Here is a 19,381-nt window from a genome sequence, read left to right on the forward strand (position 1 = left end):
GCTAGAAATCTTAGAACTAAAACTTTTACCAAGCTCTAAAAATATATAAAAATCATGGCAAAAATTTTATACATTTAATACATTATACATTACATTTAAAAATGTAATAATCCATTACATCTGACTGCATCCTATTCTTCTTACCTTATCTTTTGCTTCTGATTTCTCCTAATTGCCTTGGTGTACTAAATACTTTGGTATAAGCCACTTTAAATTCCCAACCAATGTAAAACAATGTTAATAATGAATGGTATTTGAATGTGTTGTCCTTCCATTTTACGAAGATTTTCTCTAAACGATGACTAAGCCAGAGGCAAGGATCTAACATGGTCATAGTTAGGGATCTTTGAGTTGAAAGGAGATGGAATGTAAAATTAGGATATTCATTAGGGAATAGTCTTGTGATAAATAGCTGCAGAAGGAAAAAGAAGAAGGTAGGATTGAACAGAGCAAGAAGTTGAGCTGTAGTGGATGCTGTTCAATAGCTTCAGCTGCTCTCAAGCCAAAATAACCCGTCAGAGTTATCCTCCTTGGGCTGGAAGGGAGAGGATTTTATTACTCCCGGTTTTAATCAGTCATCAGACGTTGTTGCTCTAGGCAGAACTAGGCTTTGCCTCTCTACAGCTGAGGCTAACTTTGAAAGGGCTGACCACCATATGCTGTCTGCTGATGGCACTCACAGCAGCTAGGAACACAAGCCCATCCTTGAAAAGGGAAGCATAGCATCCCGTCTATCACAAATATTTTAGGTAAGTAAAATACCCTGAGGAAATTAGAACACACTCAGCAAGTTAAACAACCTTGAGAAATTATTTTGCTCATAGGCTTATGTGCTAGTCATCCCTCCTTCTATCCTGCCTAGAGAAAACCTAGGGTATGTCTCCCTGGAAGGGCACGAGTTGAATGATAAACGTTCCATATATTGTGTGTGTGTGAATGTGTTTGTGTATGTGTGTGTGTGTGTGTGTGTGTGTGCGTGCACATGTGTGTATCTTAAAACAATATACACTTATTATTTCAGTTTCTGTCCTGGCACATCTTAACTACTCATAGTCTCACAAGGCTGCAGTCGAGGTGTTGGCTGAGGCTGTTGTATGTATATTCAGTTATTATACAATATTTTGGGGTGTCTATTTTGTGCTGTATACAACTTAGACTCTAGACACGGACTTAAAGTAGAAACCATTGTGTTATATTTTTGAATGGAAAGCATTTACATTTTATGTTTCATTTCAAAACAGTATTGTAATAGGGATCTCCCTTCATAACAAGTATTCAAGCTGCATACATTTTTATACTCATGAACAAGAAAGATACTCTTAGTAAATGCTACACCACATGATTTGAAACACTGGACAATTAGGTAACTTGATTTAACAGCATTATGTACAGGTGATGAAAAATTTATTTTCTTACTAAATCTATCAGTCAGTTTCCACCCCCTTGAAGCAAAACTCCAATTCACCACATTCTTCAAATTTGTGAGTACATACATTGTTCAGCTCATTTGGTGAAAGAAAAACATGGAGATAAATAAAGTGCACTTGCAGAATAAATACTAGAAGGCACTACTGTGTAAAAATTAGTTTGCATGGTTCTCAATACAAGTGTTATGAAATTTTTTTTTCATTTTTTAACTTAAAAAAACTTTTTCCCTTTCAAATCAAAAGCAAACAGTCACAGTGGATTTTTTTTCCCCTGTCATTTATCTTTTTGCTTTTGACTAGAACAGACCTTAAGATTTTCTGATCTGAATCCTCTTCCTTCAAATGAGAAAACTAAAGTTTAGAGAGGCTTGAGAATTACCCATTTTGTGAGGGAAAATTCAGGATTGGAATCCAGGTTTTCCAACTCCTACTCCAGTGTCTTTTCTCCCCCATTATTCCATTTATTGATATTAATAGCTCTGAGAAATCAATAACATAAACAAATTTCCCATGCGCAAAGTCTGTGTGGGCAAGATATCCTTTTGATTATCCCCTTTCTAAAATGACTTTTTAAAAATAGCTCCCTTGAGTACATAGTTTCAACAATTAAAGATGAGCTTTGTTTTTACCAGCCAATGTGTGTTTGACATTATTGATTGATAATGTCATTGATTAATAAATAGCTTTCTCTCACTTGCTAAATTTCTTTATCTTGTTGAATCAAGGCTTGACAAATTATTAGGCAACAAACATATACTTCAAAACTATCCAAATACTCCTGAGTATCAGACAACCTAACAAATTTAGAGACTGAAGAAATGTGCACATCAGTTTTTTTTTTCATTGAGAGGAAATGTAGCTTAAGTAGGGTTTTACTTTTTAAGATATTTATTTAGTTCTTGAATTGACTGACAAGCCTATTAATTTGTTCCCTGAACTTTATTAATGTAAATGGAAAAATGCCCACATGTCAATCAACTTCTAATAAGTAATTATGTTCATAAGTACTGTAAAATTATTAGCTTTTAATTTGACCTAACCACACACATCAAAACAGTAACACAAATAATATTTTTCTAGAGGAACAAAATATTATATTGATAAAAAATTCAATAAGTGCATTTGTAAAATGTTCTTCCTAAAATGGTTCCCAAAAGTTTATACTGGCCAGCAAAAATGAGTGCCAAAGTAAGGCATGTAACAGTTTTAAAACTGTGTACAGTATTAAACAACCTATGTAATATAAAGTTATGAAGAAATTCTATGGAAATTAACATTTTCATTAGCAGGGCATATATATATATATATATATATATATATATATATATATATATATATATATATGAAACAAATTCTAATAAAATGTTCTGGTTTCTGGTACAGGGTATATATATATATATATATATATATATATATATATATATATATATGCATATATGTATATGTATTTGGGGTCTGGTTAAAAAATATGGGCCTAACAGGGAATAAGAGAGAATGGAAAAAAGGAAAGAGGGATATTTTTAGTGTTCAGAAGTATATTGTTTAAACATATAAGAAGCAAAACGTCTTTATCTCAAGTGACTCAAATATATTACCATCAAAGTATACTTTTCCTCATGTAATAAAATTTTTTTGTAGTGTTTGAACTAGAAACTCAAGTCAAAAGGCACTGAACTAAACAAGAGAACAGAATTAGGCTTGGATAACTGAAGAAATGTGTTTGTGTCTTTTAATCTCATGTCATTTTTTGAAGCTGGATAAACTGCCCTCTGGAATCTCTGGATAATCTTTAAATGAAGATGGACTTTGATGAAAACTTTATTATTTTCTTATATGCTTTTAAATAAGGAAAATCACCAAAGTCTTCAATGATTTGTAATAAGGAAAACCACTGAGGAAATTCACTGCCTTACTCTTCAATTTATACTTTCCTTCTTAAAGTTAATTGTTTAATAAGTTTAATCACTATCACAAAGTTAAAATATTTACTAATAATTGAAGCTTTGTTTGAGTTCAGTTTTACCTTTATGTGAGGAAATAAAGCTCAATTAATAAAGTTGTAGAATAACAATCTTTTCTGAATGTAAACCATGTACCTAAATTAATATTTACTGTTGATTTTTGAAGGGTAAACTCAGAAATAATACAACTAACTTGCAAATTCAGCTTTCCTGATAGGAATAAAACATGCATTTGCTGGCACTACATTATCATATAATTTGTTATTAATTTTACTTAGAAATGCTGCAATGTCATTTTGAGTTCCACAGTATACTATTTCTATGCAACCAACACATGGTTTATCTATAAAGCATGAGGACATAATGCAAAAGGGCAAAAATACACATTTTCTATTCTACTAGCATTATAATTATATTTTCCTTGAAACATATTTGTGTTGAGGATAAATATGCTCTTATATTTTAGTATGCAAGAAAAGTAAAATAATTGGATGATTCTATTTATATTTGGAGATTGTAAGTTAGCTAGCATGATTTATGATCTACTGAAAGTAAATCAAAGTATAAAGCATTGTGAACCATACTTTTTCAATTATTCTATATTTAAATAAAGTAATTCTAGAAGGCTGCTTCTTTTCATTGTGACTTGAATCAAAGTAAATAGAAGCTGAATTGAGACAGAGTGTTGGAAAGCTTGAGGATTACTTTTAAAGAGTTATTATTCATATTTCAAGAAGTTCTAATATTTTAATGTAGCCATCATAGGCTATCAAAAATTTATTTTAATGCCCCAATCATGGGTTCTCAAAGATTTATTGAAGGGGTGACTCATAGGAAGATACAAAATGAATCATATACAAAATAATCATAATGTGATGTTAATGGATAATTTTTGATCTCAGTAAGTGGGGATTTGTATGCCTATAAAAGCCATTATACTTAATGGAATCTAGGAACATAAATCCCTGAAGACAATGACAACATATCTTTCAACATTGTCAGCTACCTCTCAGTCATTTTGATATCTAAATATTGAACATTTCTAAGCGTAGCAGACATGGAAATGCATACCTTGCACAGTTAGATGCACCTGCATTGTTCTCGGTGTATGTTGAGTCTGAACAGAACATGTGTATGGGCCATCGTCTGTCACATCTACATTCTGTATCTGGAGGCTGTAGTCCCTTTTATTCAATGTTGAAATTGAAACTCGAGGATCCACTGACCACTTATCACCTCCCGCAAAAATAATACTTGACCGGTTCAGCCAGGCACCCTTTGAAGCTCCATCTTCCAAATAACACCTACAAATTACCAGAGACAGAACATTATTAATCAAAATGAAAATGAGAGACAATATTATCTTTGTTCTGAGTGTATTTCCACATGCTGAATTATGGCACTGCATCAAATGCAAACATCAGCTATAAACATAGGAGACATGAACACACTGGTACATTTTTCATTCCCAAAGCAAATATGAAACAATACATTCCTACAGTTTTGTTTAGTTTTGTTTTTTAAGTGTGTGTGTGTGTGTGTGTGTATTTTAATTCAAAGCCAGTCAAAATCCTTTTTTATTCTCTCAGGCTGACAAATAAATTTAAATAAGGTTAAATTAGTTCAAATAACAATTTCAACATTAAAACACATTTCTTTCTTTGAAATTATAAGAAGTAGAATAGTTTCATGAGCTAGCCTGGTTTAACCCAATCCAATTCTGAATATAATGTGCCAGATACATAAAGCACAGAATGGCACCATATACATGTTTATTCTTAAAATTACCTGCATTTGCAGAGTGGTAGACCTGTACACTGAAACTATGAACTGCATTTCACTGATAATATTGTTGTTGTAATTAAATGTAGTGAGGCTAATATAATACTTTTAGTAGCAAATTCTTGCTGTCTTTTCAATAAACTGACCAATAGTTTTTCCAGAAAGCATTCATTTATCCAACAAAAACACATATGGAGCATCTACTATTCATAGATTCAAAGGGTATTGCCTTTGCTCTCCAAAACTTTTAGTCTACTAAGGAGGACAATCTAATTAAGCCAACCAATTAATACTATACAGAAAGAAGAATATTTTTATGAAATCAGGCACAAGGTACAACATGAGAGACAAATGAGGGTTACTTGACTTAGAAAGGTTGTTGTGAGTACAGAAAAAGCTTTCTAGAATAGAAAAATGCCTGAGATAAAGAGATGACGAGTGGAAGATGTGGTGTTCTAGACAGAGGTGCTAATATGCGGATAACTCCCGGGAAAGGTGAGAGAGACAGCCAGGCATTTTAAGGAAGTACAGGAAAGCATTGGATATAAGGTAGGAGGGATGAGAGACAAAATTGGAAAGGTAAACTAGAGCTAGATGATAATAGCAAGCATGATGACTACTATTAGATTTTAAGGCTAAATTTGAAGCCATTTATTCAGAGTTGTATTCTATAACAAAATTTAAAAATATAGCTTTGTATCTAATAGGAGTCAGTCATGTCAAGATTTAGAACAGAAGGCTGTGGTCATATATCAGTGATTTTGCTAAGGACTGGCATTCTAAGTTTCAACCTGAAAACGTTCTGATACAAATTAAAGAGTTGTTCTCTTAAATGAGTACAAAGCACAGCTACAGAATGAAAATACACATACATCGAAATTGTTTGACAGCATTTCTACAGAACACCTTGGGGGATTGAACACAGTGTTCTGAGATTGCTACAAAATTGCAAGCTGAAAGCAACAGGGTAGGCTGCTGCCAACTGTATCAAACTAATCAGTGGGTGAAAAAATAAGGAACAAGGTACATTGCAGAATCTAATTTGCAGTCAGCTTCAGCATCTACAGAATACAAACTAGTAGAAGTCATAAAGGTCATTGTTAATTGAAAAGCTTTTTCCTGATGTATTTAATGAAGAAAATAAAACCCACTTTAATGACATAATTAAACAATTATAGTATATTGTCATTCTTAATAACATGCAGAAAGAAGATACAGGGGACATAGTTCCCACTTCACAAGATCACATGTGTACTGGTATAGCATAGAACACTGAAATACCACTACTAGGATTATGATAATTCTGCTGTCTGTATTTAATATCTGAGTTCATCAAATGTTTATTGTGTGACCTCTGCATTTGTGGCCTTCACACTTTATCCTATCTGGTGCTCATAACAACCCTGTGAGGTATAGATTGCTATGCCCAATTCATCACTAGAATATAAATGGAATTTTGTGGTTAAATGACTTGCCCAAGCCACACTGTTAGTGGGTGGCAAAGTTGAATTCATAATCAAGGCTTCTATTTCCACATTCAATGTCCTTTTCACCATAATGCAGATCAAAGGCTTTTAAAATAGTTTTCAGAAATGGGAAGATGATTAGAATGTTGCAGACATTACTGCAAGTAATTTCTTATTTACTGAATGTGACCAACTGCTTAACCTGTCCTATTCTAAAGGAAGCAGAAAATTAATCATTAATGGATATTTTACCATGAAAGTCTGATTTAGAACACTCTGCCTGGCGTTTCCCTTTCCCTAGAGACAGCAGCAGCTTTACCTTTATTTGGGGGGGTATCAGGAAGACCACAGAGAGTAACTAGTATTTAGATACTAGAGCTTTCATAGACCTGATCTGGGTTCTAACTCGTAATCTTAGCCTAAGCACTATTCCTCTGTTCTGGCATGTCAGGGACCTTCACAGAAGAAGAGATTCTAACTTCTTCACTAAGAAAAATGAAAAAAAAAAAGGGGGGGGCTCTTTGTGCCTCCTCGGCTTGGATAACTATCTTCCATAATTATTATTGGTCCCAACCCAAAGCTTTTCAAGACATACATTAGAAAGACCCTTGAATGAGACTCAGGGAAAAAAAAGAAAATTGGGGTATTATTTCCTTGGACTTCTGTAGAGCAATTCTCAGATTACACTACTGAAGTAGAACCTAAATAACTCAAATTACCATATATGGAACTTTACAAATTGGGAATAGCAAGGCCTAGGAATGACTTTCTATTTTTATAAAAACATAAGATACTTATACATACTATATATAGTTTTAAGCTCAACTCTAAGATGATTATGTAAAATATATGAAATAGGCATATACACATAACGATTCCTTGAGAATAAGGACTATGTCTCCTATCTATCTACCTCCTCTTTGTTCTCCCTTTCCCCCCTAGTTTGTTTTTGTTTTTGTTTTTGTTTTTTTCATGTACACAAAGAGATACTGCTAGATATGTGTATGCTGTATTAAGAAGAAATTCCGGAAGGAAGGAGAGTACTTAGGGTATGATAGAGGGGAGCGGGAGGGTGGAAAAAGGACAGAAGTGGTGAGAATTTCATCTTGTACTCTTTGGGCATCAAACTTTTTTTTTTAGTTGAAGAACACTAATGTGTAAAGATATAATCTTTTGGAATCCTTGCGCACACAGAATTTATAATTTAGCAAGGATGATAAATTATATTCATGACTAGCCATCATAAAGAACAGGAAGTGAAAATACAGTAATTAAATTGTTGTTATAATGGATTATTGTAATTGTCTGAGGGTCTCTGTCTTCTGCCCTTGACCCCGTTCTCCCCACAATAAACAGAATGAACTTTAGAGTTTAAATCAGATCATCGACAACTCTAAGCCTTCCTATTTCACTAATAAGAAAAACTCTTAATCCCTATAGTGACCAATCGTCCTATGTAATCTGGCCCCTTGATGCTTCTCTGACCTTGTCAGTTCCCCCTCTTTCCCACTTACTCTGCTCTAGACTCTGGCCCTCCAGCTGTGCTTCCAACAAATCACACTTGCTCTTGTCCCAGGAACTTGGCATTTCTTACTGCTTCTTCTGCCTGGAACTCTCCTCCCCCAGAGGTCTGAATAATGTATTACACAGTAGCAAAGGTGAGGGGTTCTCCCGTTTAGGATGGAGAAATTAATGTGTGAGAGAGAGGTTGATAAAGCAAAGATGATCAGATCACTGATGAGGGTAGGAGGAAGCAATAGTTCTCGGGTCAAAAACTTGGATCATTTTTCATCTCTGGACTTCCAAATAGAACGTTTTAACAGCTAGTGATCTTAGGATCCCTTTGAAGTCTAGATAATGAAATAATCTGAATAAAATGTTTAATAATGAATATATCCTTTAATTGAGTATGGCACAGCTTCTTTTGAAAGGAGTTCCCCCCCCCACTTAAAAAAATCTTCTAGACAACCTACTTTATAGGGAGATGACTGAAGCAGTTCCAAAAATACACTCCTCAACATAAGCTGTGCTAACACCAAGACAAATATCATGACAAACACTTAAATTTTCATCTGGATGTTGTGTAACATAGTTCCAAACATCTGGTTCTTGGAAAATGTATAGAAAATAGCTTTAATAGTTCATTTTGTTCAAGATTGTTATTTATTTAAACCCAGGCTTAAGATAGTTAATTCTTTTTTAATAAGACTGGCACTGCTGCTTCTGAAATCTTTTAAGGAGCTCCTTTATAAATGACATTTGTACATATCGGGCAGGTCCTTATTTTGAGGGTATAAAGTCCCACTTGGTGAGGTGCTAGTTGAACAAAATGATGTTGGAGTAATTCTAACAGACTCTCTCTGTGACACTATCTCCTGTGGTGATTAAATCTGAAAGGTGGACATCAGAGAGCTTAGTGGAAATTAGCATATTTGGTTATTTATTATTTTTTAAACTCGATTAAGAAATTAAGTCTGTGGCTGCTAAAGAATGATTTTTTCCTTTCATACCTCTAAATTCCCTGTAACACATTCCAAAAACATAAGCCTTAGCGCCATTACCATTACCCCACACAGCAGGATTTATTCCGCTCGATGGAAAAAGACCAGCTTTTCTCAAGACCCGTTGATTAATGAAAGCCCCTATTAAAGGTACTAATTAATAAGAGAAGAAAAGTACAATTTCCCTTGGATTCAAAGCTAAACCATGTGAAAATGATCTACCTATGAAGGGATTGGCCAGCTACCTTCACAGCTGTCTTTTCATTGTATCACAAAGTTCTAAATTTGACAGAAGAACTTTCAAAAGCACACAGAAAAAATTAAAAAATTCAGAACATCCTACAACCTCCATGCTAATTCTGCATACAAAGAGAGCTTTGATATCCTGGTTTCAAGGCCGATATGAGGTAAGAAAAGTAAAGTAGAGATTAAATAGAACAGAACAAATTCTATCTCCTCACCCACTTGCCTTTGTTTTTAAGGTGTTCTCTTCTTGTCTTTCATGCCAGTTATTCCTTGGATAATATAATAGATATTGATATGGGTATAGATATGAATATGGATATGGATACAGATAATTATACACATACATGTATATATAAGTGATGTTACATAACATGTAATATTTACTAGACAATAATATCTTTATATATAATATTATTGGTGAAATGCTTCCTATTATCTTTCTATTTTGGCAAGTGTAGGGCGTGCATGACTTTGTCAAGGGAAATCCATAATTTGGACTTCAAATTGTGGATTTTCAAAGAATCATCAGTTTGTCTAATGAACTTATTTAATGAAGCACTCACCCTTATAGATGGTGAAAATTATATTTTAAAATATATTTAAGGAGATTTCTAAGTGAGAAATGCACTTCTGCAGGTAACAGTTCAATATTGTTGTGTAGATAATAATATATATATACTAATATTACTATCTGCCAGATGCTGTTCTAATCACATGATATCTATTTCTCATTCAATCTTCACAACAACCCTTTGTGATAGGTACCGTCAAGTTATCATTTTGCCCATTTTACAGCGAAGGAAGTGAGGTACAGAGAGGTTATGTAACTTATGACTTGCTTATTGAAATTTGTAATGCATCATAATAACTTTATTATGACATAATTTCATTAAACATCCAGGCATAAGTATGTAAGTAATATTAATGACACATGTACATTTATTTTTAGAATGGAAAATATGCCATGTTGGGCACATTTTACTTTTTTTTAAATTTATTAATAATTTATGGCTGTGTTGGGTCTTCATTTCTGTGCGAGGGCTTTCTCTAGTTGTGGCAAGCAGGGGCCACTCTTCATTGCGGTGTGCGGGCCTCTCTCTATCGCAGCCTCTTTTGTTGCGGAGCACAGGCTCCAGACGTGAAGGCTCAGTAATTGTGGCTCACGGGCCCAGTTGCTCCACAGCATGTGGAATCTTCCCAGACCAGGGCTCGAACCCATGTCCCCTGCATTGGCAGACAGATTCTCAACCACTGCACCACGAAGGGAAGCCCAGCACATTTTACTTTTTACATGCTAGCACAAAAAAAACAAAAAACAAAAAACAAATAACATTGATTTCTTATTTTGTAAGAGAAAGAAACTGATTTCCTATACATTTTATTCTAGTACATCTTTGTAATAATAAAACTATATTAAAAATATCTTGGATAAGAGATTGAAAGTTATGAGCCACTATGTAATTATAACAGCAAATTCTCAAACATACATATTTTTGATATTGTAAATCAGAGAAAAGAACACTGAAAATAATAAAGCTTTTTAAAAAATTTTTTATTGCTTTTTCATACATTCTATACCTAATTAATAAAAGAAGTGAACTTTAATGTGATCAGGCAGTGGTATTAATTCACACCTTTAAGTCTTATTTTAATGCAAAGTTTATAGTAAGTGTATTTTTTAAAACATATATATATACAATATGTATATATATATATATATATATATATATATACATATATACATGTATGTGTATATATACATATATAAAACCCAACATTTTAAATGCCGAAGAAATAAACAAAATTTGGTTTGGGACTAATCTCTAAATTCCAGACATTGAAATCACTCATTTTAACTGATAATCAAACCATGCTTTTCTATAATACTACAAATTGCTTTATCTTTTTCTTTTCATTGTCTCATTTAAGTCAAGCTTCCATTTTAGCCTGTCTGACCATGTTTAGAAGAGGCAATGCCAAGGAATTTTTACTTTTAGGGTGTTTCAATACATTATTTGTAAATCACTCAACATATGAATTAACATTAATTAAGCAAAATAGGCATGGCTAGAGTGAAAGAAAGCCTATATATTGACTAAAGAAAGTAGGAAAGTCTTTGTGCAACGTACTGACATTTTTGGCCTATTACTAAAGTCTAATTATGATCGTCTTGTCTTGATAATAATAAGAAATTCCATTTGCTGAATGCTGACTATGGGTTAAGTGGTATGGAAAATACTTTCATATATGATCTCATTTAACACTCACAAAAGTATTTTGAGAGGTATGTAGGTCTTATTATCTCTACATTAAAAATGGTGCATGCATGAATTCAGGATGGATAAATGAGGCAGAGAATGTAAAAAGGAAGAGGAGTTACATATTTGAAAAGTTAGTTTAAGATTAGCTCTGTTCAAATGGCCTTACTCAGGAATCAAACTGGAAATTTCTTTGTCATTTCTACTTTTTAAATTCAACTAAACCACTTGCTTTCTCCCACATGGGCTTAAATGTGAGATATTTGGATCTGTAAGGGCTTCAAGATTTTTGTTATCTGGCAGGACCTCTGAACCGCTGTGGGGAGAATTCTGTCTGCAGTGCTATCTCCCTGGCAGATGCTTCTTGGAGAAGTTGGACTTTCACCTCAGGAGCTATAAAGGGAATGAACAGTACATTCAGAATGCATGCAGGAGGTGTTTAAAACAGCAATATCAGAGAAGGAGAATGCAGCCAGGCCCAGAGAAGTGAAGAGATAATGCTCTAGGCTCCAGGCAAGCCTCTTTACCCCATCTTCTTAGGGATGGAGCTAGATACAGACACCTCACTCTTAAGGGAAAAAAACACATGGAATTCTGTACCAAAAACAATATCAGCAATTCTACTCCCTTCCATCAAACACCTACTTCCTTCCAGTAAACATCTTTGTGTTTAAATCATTTGGAAAGTATTCTATTTGCATATAAATACAGACGATAAAATAAGAAACAGGAAATGGATATACAGAAATGTTCTAAACTCAACTGTTTTGTCAAATTAATTTAAGTATATGCCACTTTACAGCATCAGTAAATACAGATATTTGAAAAACAAAAATAATTATTTCCCCTTTCTCTCTCTGCTTAATGTTGACCTTTAAACTTTTTACTGGTCATCGATGGATTTTTCTTCTTACCTTTTTTCTAATAAAAGGTATTCTGAGCACAAATTTTACTTTATGAATAAAGAATGGCTACATAGCACAATTAATTAAAACCAGCCTTGTGATCATTAACTAAAGTAGCCATTAATCCATATTTACCTGTCCTCTCTTGAGAAAACTAAGCCATATTTCAGTATGAGATATGTCTTAAAATACAAATTAGGGAATGTATCCCAGAGGGGAAAAAAAAAATGTAGTTTTTTTTTTTTCATCTGCTTCCTGCAAACAAATTTAAACTGATTATATTTTCTCAAAATATGCTAAAAGTTAAAAATAGTATCCTATTTAAGTTTTTGTTAGATCACAGGGACAAATTATTTGTCCTTGAGAAGCAGCATAATGTAGTGATCAATTATAGTTAATATTGGAGTTCAAATGTTACCTTTCTTGTGCACTAGCAGTGGAACCTAGAGCAAATTAATTTACCTTAGTTTTCTCACCTGTAAAATGGGATTAGTAATATTATTTATTTGATAAGATTGTAATGAGGATTTGTTTGTTAAATGTGCTCAGGATGGAGTCAGATACACAGTAAGTACGTAATTAAGGATAATTATTTTCAATCCACCTTCCTATGGTTAACTTGATATTTAAAACAAAACAAACTATCACCATCATCAATGACCGAAATCCCTTTGTGCTATAAAATATAATTTGAAGGAGGAAAAAAAAAGGCATTCATAGAGCCTGGCTTGATAGAGCAAAGTGTTAGTTATCTACATTGCCATAGCCCAGGGCTGGTTCACAAGAAATAATTTTGCAGATAAATGAATGTCATACATTAAAGTACTTCTCCTATTTTACCTTCCTTGAACTTCCAGAAAAGCTTTTTTTTTTTAATTGTACTTCCTCCTCTTATAGGCAGAGCATGTTAAGAAAAAGAGAGTTTCAGTGTTATTGCCTTTTTTTAAGTTATATTGACACTCAAAACTTATGTTTAGATATCAAGTCCCTGGTTTACTAGCAATTGTTTTGGGCAAGTAACTGGACTCAATTAAAGTAACTCTATTAAAGCCTTACTCACGTATTTGCAAAATGGAGATAGCACCACTTGTACTAATTCCTATTTTGGTATAAGATTAAATGAGACTCTGCATGGCAGATAGATTTATAAAGTTATAAGGAAAAATATACATGAAAATACTTTGTAATTATTTTAAGGTTTTATGAGTTAATTTTCCTCATAACTCTAGGACATGATTATGAATCTCTATTTGCAGATTGCATGAGCACAGTGATCTTCCCAAACTCAGCGAGATGAAGTTAAGGTGAGCAATTGTTTTCTTTTTGCTTTTACGGTCCATAAAATGATTTTCTATATAAACTATATAGAAACTAATAGGTTCTACGTAAACTATTGCATGTTTTTAAATTGTCACCTAATTTTTTTTTTTTTTTTTTTTTTTTTTTTGCGATACGCGGGCCTCTCACTGTTGTGGCCTCTCCCATTGCGGAGCACAGGCTCCGGACGCGCAGGCTCAGCGGCCATGGCTCACGGGCCCAGCCGCTCCGCGGCATGTGGGATCTTCCCGGACCGGACCGGGACACAAATCCGTGTCCCCTGCATTGGCAGGCGGACTCTCAACCACTGCGCCACCAGGGAAGCCCTAAAATTTTTATCATAAGCTAAGGTCTTTGCAAAAATTATAATTTCTGATTACTATAAACATGGATATTTTAAGATAAAACTGTTAATCCTCACTTTTAAATGTGTTAATTCTCACTTTTAAATGCATCCAAGAAAATCTAAATAACATAGTGATTTGATATTCACTATCAATCATTTTTTTTAAAAGATGAACAAGATCTGTTTTTTAAAAAATGCTACATTGTTGCTCTTTCTCCTCAAACTCATATTTTAATTCCACTTGTCCTATATAATTTGATTCTAATCTAAATTTTAAAAAATTAAAATCTTTTGATACCTTATCTTCTCTGCAGTAAAATTAAATATGTAAATTGAGTATAAAAATTCTTATGAATGGAAGGATCTAAGTATAAAAAATATTGTGGAGGAATTTATTTTTACAATCATTAATAGTATACAACTGATTAAATCATATATATCATACATTTTGATAAATATTGAACATTTCTATTGCTTTACATAGATAATAATGGATGTCTTAATGAGGTGGCTTTATCTAGACACATGCAAAAACCTTCTTGTGCAAATAAGGGTGCTATGTGCTCACGTGAAATAGAGTTTAGAATCAATTCTATGGAACCTTGTTTTCTTAAATCAAACTATGATAGAAAGAATCCTGTTATAGCAACACCACTCAATTTTTTAACTCTGTCAGAATGATATTATTACAGTAATCTATCATCAAAAACATTCCCAATATCTTTTATAACTCTATTATATCTTCATGTAGATGTTCATGTAGATGTGTTGAAAGAAAATTTGAAACTGCCTAAATTGCAGTAGAATTTAGCAGACTCTAGAATTATTCGTTATATCAAAATCAACACCAATATTTTATTTTATTTTATTTTTTTAAGTTAATCTTTATTTTATATTGGAGTATAGTTGATTTACAATGTTGTGTTAGTTTCAGGTGTACAGCAAAGTGATTCAGTTACACATATATCCATTCTTTTTTAGATTCTCTTCCTATATATGTTATTACAGAATATTGAGTAGAGTTCCCTGTGCTATATAGTAAGTCCTTGTTGACCTTATATCCCATATATAGTAGTGTGTATATGTCAGTCTCAAACTCCTAATTCATTCACTCCACACACACCTTCCCACTTTGGTAACCGTAAGTTTGTTTTCAAAGTCTGAGTCTGTTTCTGCTTTGTAAACACGTTCATCAGTATCATCTTTTTAGATTCCACATATAAGTGATATCATATGATATTTGTCTTTCTCTGTCTGACTTAATTCACTTAGTATGACAATCTCTAGGCTCATCCATATTGCTGTAAATGGCATTATTTCATTCTTCTTTATGGCCAAAGAGTAATATTCCATTGTATATATGTACCACATCTTTTTTTATCCATTCCACTGTGGATGGACATTTAGCTTGATTCCATATCTTAGTTATTGTAAATACTGCTGCAATGAACATTGGGGTGCATGTATCTTTTTGAATTATGGTTTTATCCTGATATATGCTCAGGAGTGGATATGTGATAACTCTATTTTTATTTATTTAAGGAACCTCCATACTGTTCTTCATAGTTGCTGTACCAATTTACATTCCCACCAACAGTGTAAGAAGCTTCCCTTTCCTCCACACCCTCTCCAGCATTTATTGTTTGTAGATTTTTTGATGTTGGCCTTTCTGACCTCTGGTGTGAGGTGATACCTCATTGTAGTTCTGATTTTCATTTCTCTAATAATTAGTGATGTTGAGCATCTTCTCATGTGTTTGTTGGCCATCTGTATGTCTTCTTTGGAGAAATGTCTATTTAGGTCTGCCCATTTTTGGATTGGGTTGTTTGTTTTTTGATATTGAGCTGCATGAGTCATTTGTATATTTTGGAGATTAATCCATTGTCAGTTGCATCACTTGCAAATATATTCTCACAATCTGTATGTTGTCTTTTCATTTTGTTTATGGTTTCCTTTGCTGTGCAGAAGCTTTTAAGTTTCATTAGGTCCCATTTGTTTATTTTTGTTTTTATTTTCATTACTCTAGGAGGTGGATCCAAAAAGATATTGCTAAGATTTATGTTAAAGAGTGTTCTGCCTATGTTTTCCTCTAAGAGTTTTATAGTATCCAGTCTCACATTTAAGTCTTTAATACATTTCAAGTTTATTTTTTTTGTGTATGGTGTTAGAGAAACTTCTAATTTCATTATTTCACACATAGCTTTCCAGTTTTCCCAGCACCACTTATTTAAGAGACTGTCTTTTCTCTATTGTATATTCTTGACTCCTTTGTTGTAGATTAATTGACCATAAGTGTGTGGGTTTATCTCTCTACTTTCTATCCTACTCCATTAATCTATAAGTCTGGCTTTGTGCCAGTACCATACTGTTTTGATTACTGTAGCTTTGTAGTAGTGTCTGAAGTCAGGGAGTCTGAGTCTTCTAGCTCTATTCTCTCTCAAGATAAAAGATAATCAGGGATCAGATCATGTAAGGCTTTATGGCCCATTATATAAGAATTTGCATTTTTTTCCAAGGACAATGAGATATCTTATGGCCAAGGAGAGAGTGAATGGTTCCTAGAGCTAGGATATTTCTGGGTTAGGAGTGACCTTACAACAAATATCCATGTGGAACCCTCCTACACTGTTGGTGGGAATGTAAGTTGGTGCAGCCACTATGGAGAACAGTATGGAGGTTCCTCAGAAAACTAAAAAGAGAGTTACCTAATCATCCAGCAATCCCTCTCCTGGACATATATCTGGAGAAAACTAATTCAAAAAGATACATGCACCCCAATGTTCATTTCAGCACTATTTACAATAACCAAGACATGGAAGCAACCTAAATGTCCATTGACAGTGGAATGGGTAGAGAAGTGGTACATGCATATATACAATGGAATATTACTCAGCCATAAAAAGAATGAAATAACGCCATTTGCAGCAACATGGATGGGCCTAGAGAACACCAACATTTTATATAGTCTCTTTGTTTCATTTCCTGTGGGTTTTACACTTTGGACTATGCTCCATGATATGCTTCTGTATGTTTGAGAGATTTAGTGAAAGATGAGTGCAAAAGTAAGAGGTAGGAACTGGAAGCAATTCAACCACAGACCTACACTCTCAGGCAGGTCAATTTTAGGAAAGAGAACATATGAAAATTTAAGTCAAGAAATTTTAAAAAATTATCTGTTCCTGCACAGGCCTTTGAAAGTCATCATATATCTTTAGGGCATTTATACCACAGTTGGAAAATTTTTGATATCTGAAATGCAGTGTTTTGTATCTTTTTCTACTGTTAAGCTATTTAACTCCTTATTTAAAGCTATAAGCATTATTTGCCTCTATTTTTTCTCCTTTTCAACCTTCAGTTTCTATCTACTTAGGGGTAGGGAATATAGACAACTGAATCTATGTGAGAATTATTAGAATATTAGTTTTCAGATTGCCTGTACTGTCCCAAAGACATTCTTCATGAACAACATGGGCTTGTTGAATAATTGCTTAAAAAGTCTGAATTCCTTCTATTTCAAGTGTATGTTTAAAGTGTATGTTAATGTTGCTGGAAATCTGAGCCAGGCTGCATGATAATCATCTATTCATCAGTAAATTAAAAAATATATATATTTAGCTAGTCTTTTAAAACTGCTGATAATAATATCTTAATTTTGCTAAATGTCCAGAGCTTAATTATTCTTTTTTTGTTTACTCAACGTTAAAATACACTTGAAAATTTTTAGCTTATACCTGTGTATTTTAAATATATGTGTTGGTAGTCTTTTGAGTTTCTTTTCTTTTCCAGAAATCTAAAATATACCTTTCTCTGTGATCAATTCATTATTGTTAAACCTTTGTTGCTTCAAGAGATTTGTGTGTGCTTCAAGAGTTGTGTGTGTGTGCTTGTGTGTGTGTGTTGTGAGAGAAGGGAGGAGAGACACATTCAGTGTAAAAATGCACAAGAAGTAAAAATGAATACTTATAATTACAAGAATAGTAAACAATGGCAAAATCTGAATATGTAACCAACATATAATTTATATTAATTTCATCTGAGCTCTTTCTTACAGAAAGTAACAGAATCTCTCTAAATATCAATGCTTCTCTTGCTAGAGGATCCATCCAGTATTAGCATCTAGTGGACAGCTGGACCTGTCATATCTCAGTGCCTGGCTAGCTCAGGAAAGCAAGTGCCTCCAAGGGATGTAAAATTCCACTGTGATTTAGGAAAAGCTGAAATTTCAGCCATGACTTTCTGACTGTATCTCTCCTTACTAGACTGCTGCCTATTTTCCTATCTCCATGACTGAATCATCTCCCAAGGACAGAATTCTGTGATATTTGTCACTACTTCCTTGAGTCACTATAAAAAGCAAACTTGAAGAGTAAAAAAGAAAACCATCACTATAATGTTCTCTAAAAACAGATGAATTGAAATCTGGGAAAAATAATGATATGGTTTCTCCAAGATAGTTTTACCTTGAATTCAGAACAACATGGAGTTGAATCACAATTCTTATTGACACTAACTAGCCCTAGGAATTTGGGCACTACTTAATTTTTCTAAGCCTTCACATTTGATTCCTTAAAATGAGGATAGTAATATGTACTTGAAGAAGCTATTTTGTGAAGATTAACTGAAATGTTCCAGGTGACAAGACCTAAATACCTCACCTTAGATGTCATTTCTTTGGAAAGCCCTCTGTAACATCTCTGCTCCAAGCCCCTAGACAGCTTTAATGGACCTTTCCTAAAGCTTGCATTTCCCCCAGCATGTTAACTACCTTGTTTATTAACCTGCACTGCAAAATCCCTTGCTTAATTGTATCATCCCTGCTAAACTGTAAAGGGTCCTGGTTGACTTATTTACTATGATGACCAGTAATGAGCACAATGTCTGTTACATAGTTGGTGCTTTAAAAAAATGTATTTTGAATAATATGAGGACTTGAAATAAGATATTGTGCAAATGTTTTATAAAAGAGAAGAAATCAAATTCTTCTGGACACAGAAAAGGGTGGGACTAGGTCAGAGCAGGTTTAGTAGAAGAGGTAGCACTGGCATTCACCCTACTCCCACTGTATTTTAGAGCTTTTGTTACTGATTATTCTAAATTAAACACACACATGAATCTCTGGATTTCCTCTATGATTCCAAAATGGAATATATCATTTGGAACAAACAGGAATGC

General features: G+C 33.5%; 1 protein-coding gene across 1 annotated transcript in view; it reads right to left on the reverse strand.

Moving 5' to 3' along the window:
- The window catches only part of LOC103080507 (neuronal growth regulator 1), a gene marked incomplete at its 3' end in the record, with an annotated part of 563,118 nt that overhangs the window by 157,099 nt on the left and 386,638 nt on the right, over positions 1-19,381 (reverse strand). Inside the window, exon 2 of the mRNA XM_007460795.1 lies at positions 4,460-4,692. Within this exon, the coding sequence (XP_007460857.1) occupies positions 4,460-4,692 (233 nt within the window). The remainder of the gene's footprint in view (positions 1-4,459; positions 4,693-19,381) is intronic.

The sequence above is a fragment of the Lipotes vexillifer genome, unplaced genomic scaffold (assembly GCF_000442215.2).
Source record: "Lipotes vexillifer unplaced genomic scaffold, Lipotes_vexillifer_v1.1 scaffold757, whole genome shotgun sequence".
In the NCBI taxonomy this organism is placed as follows: Eukaryota; Metazoa; Chordata; class Mammalia; order Artiodactyla; family Lipotidae; genus Lipotes; species Lipotes vexillifer.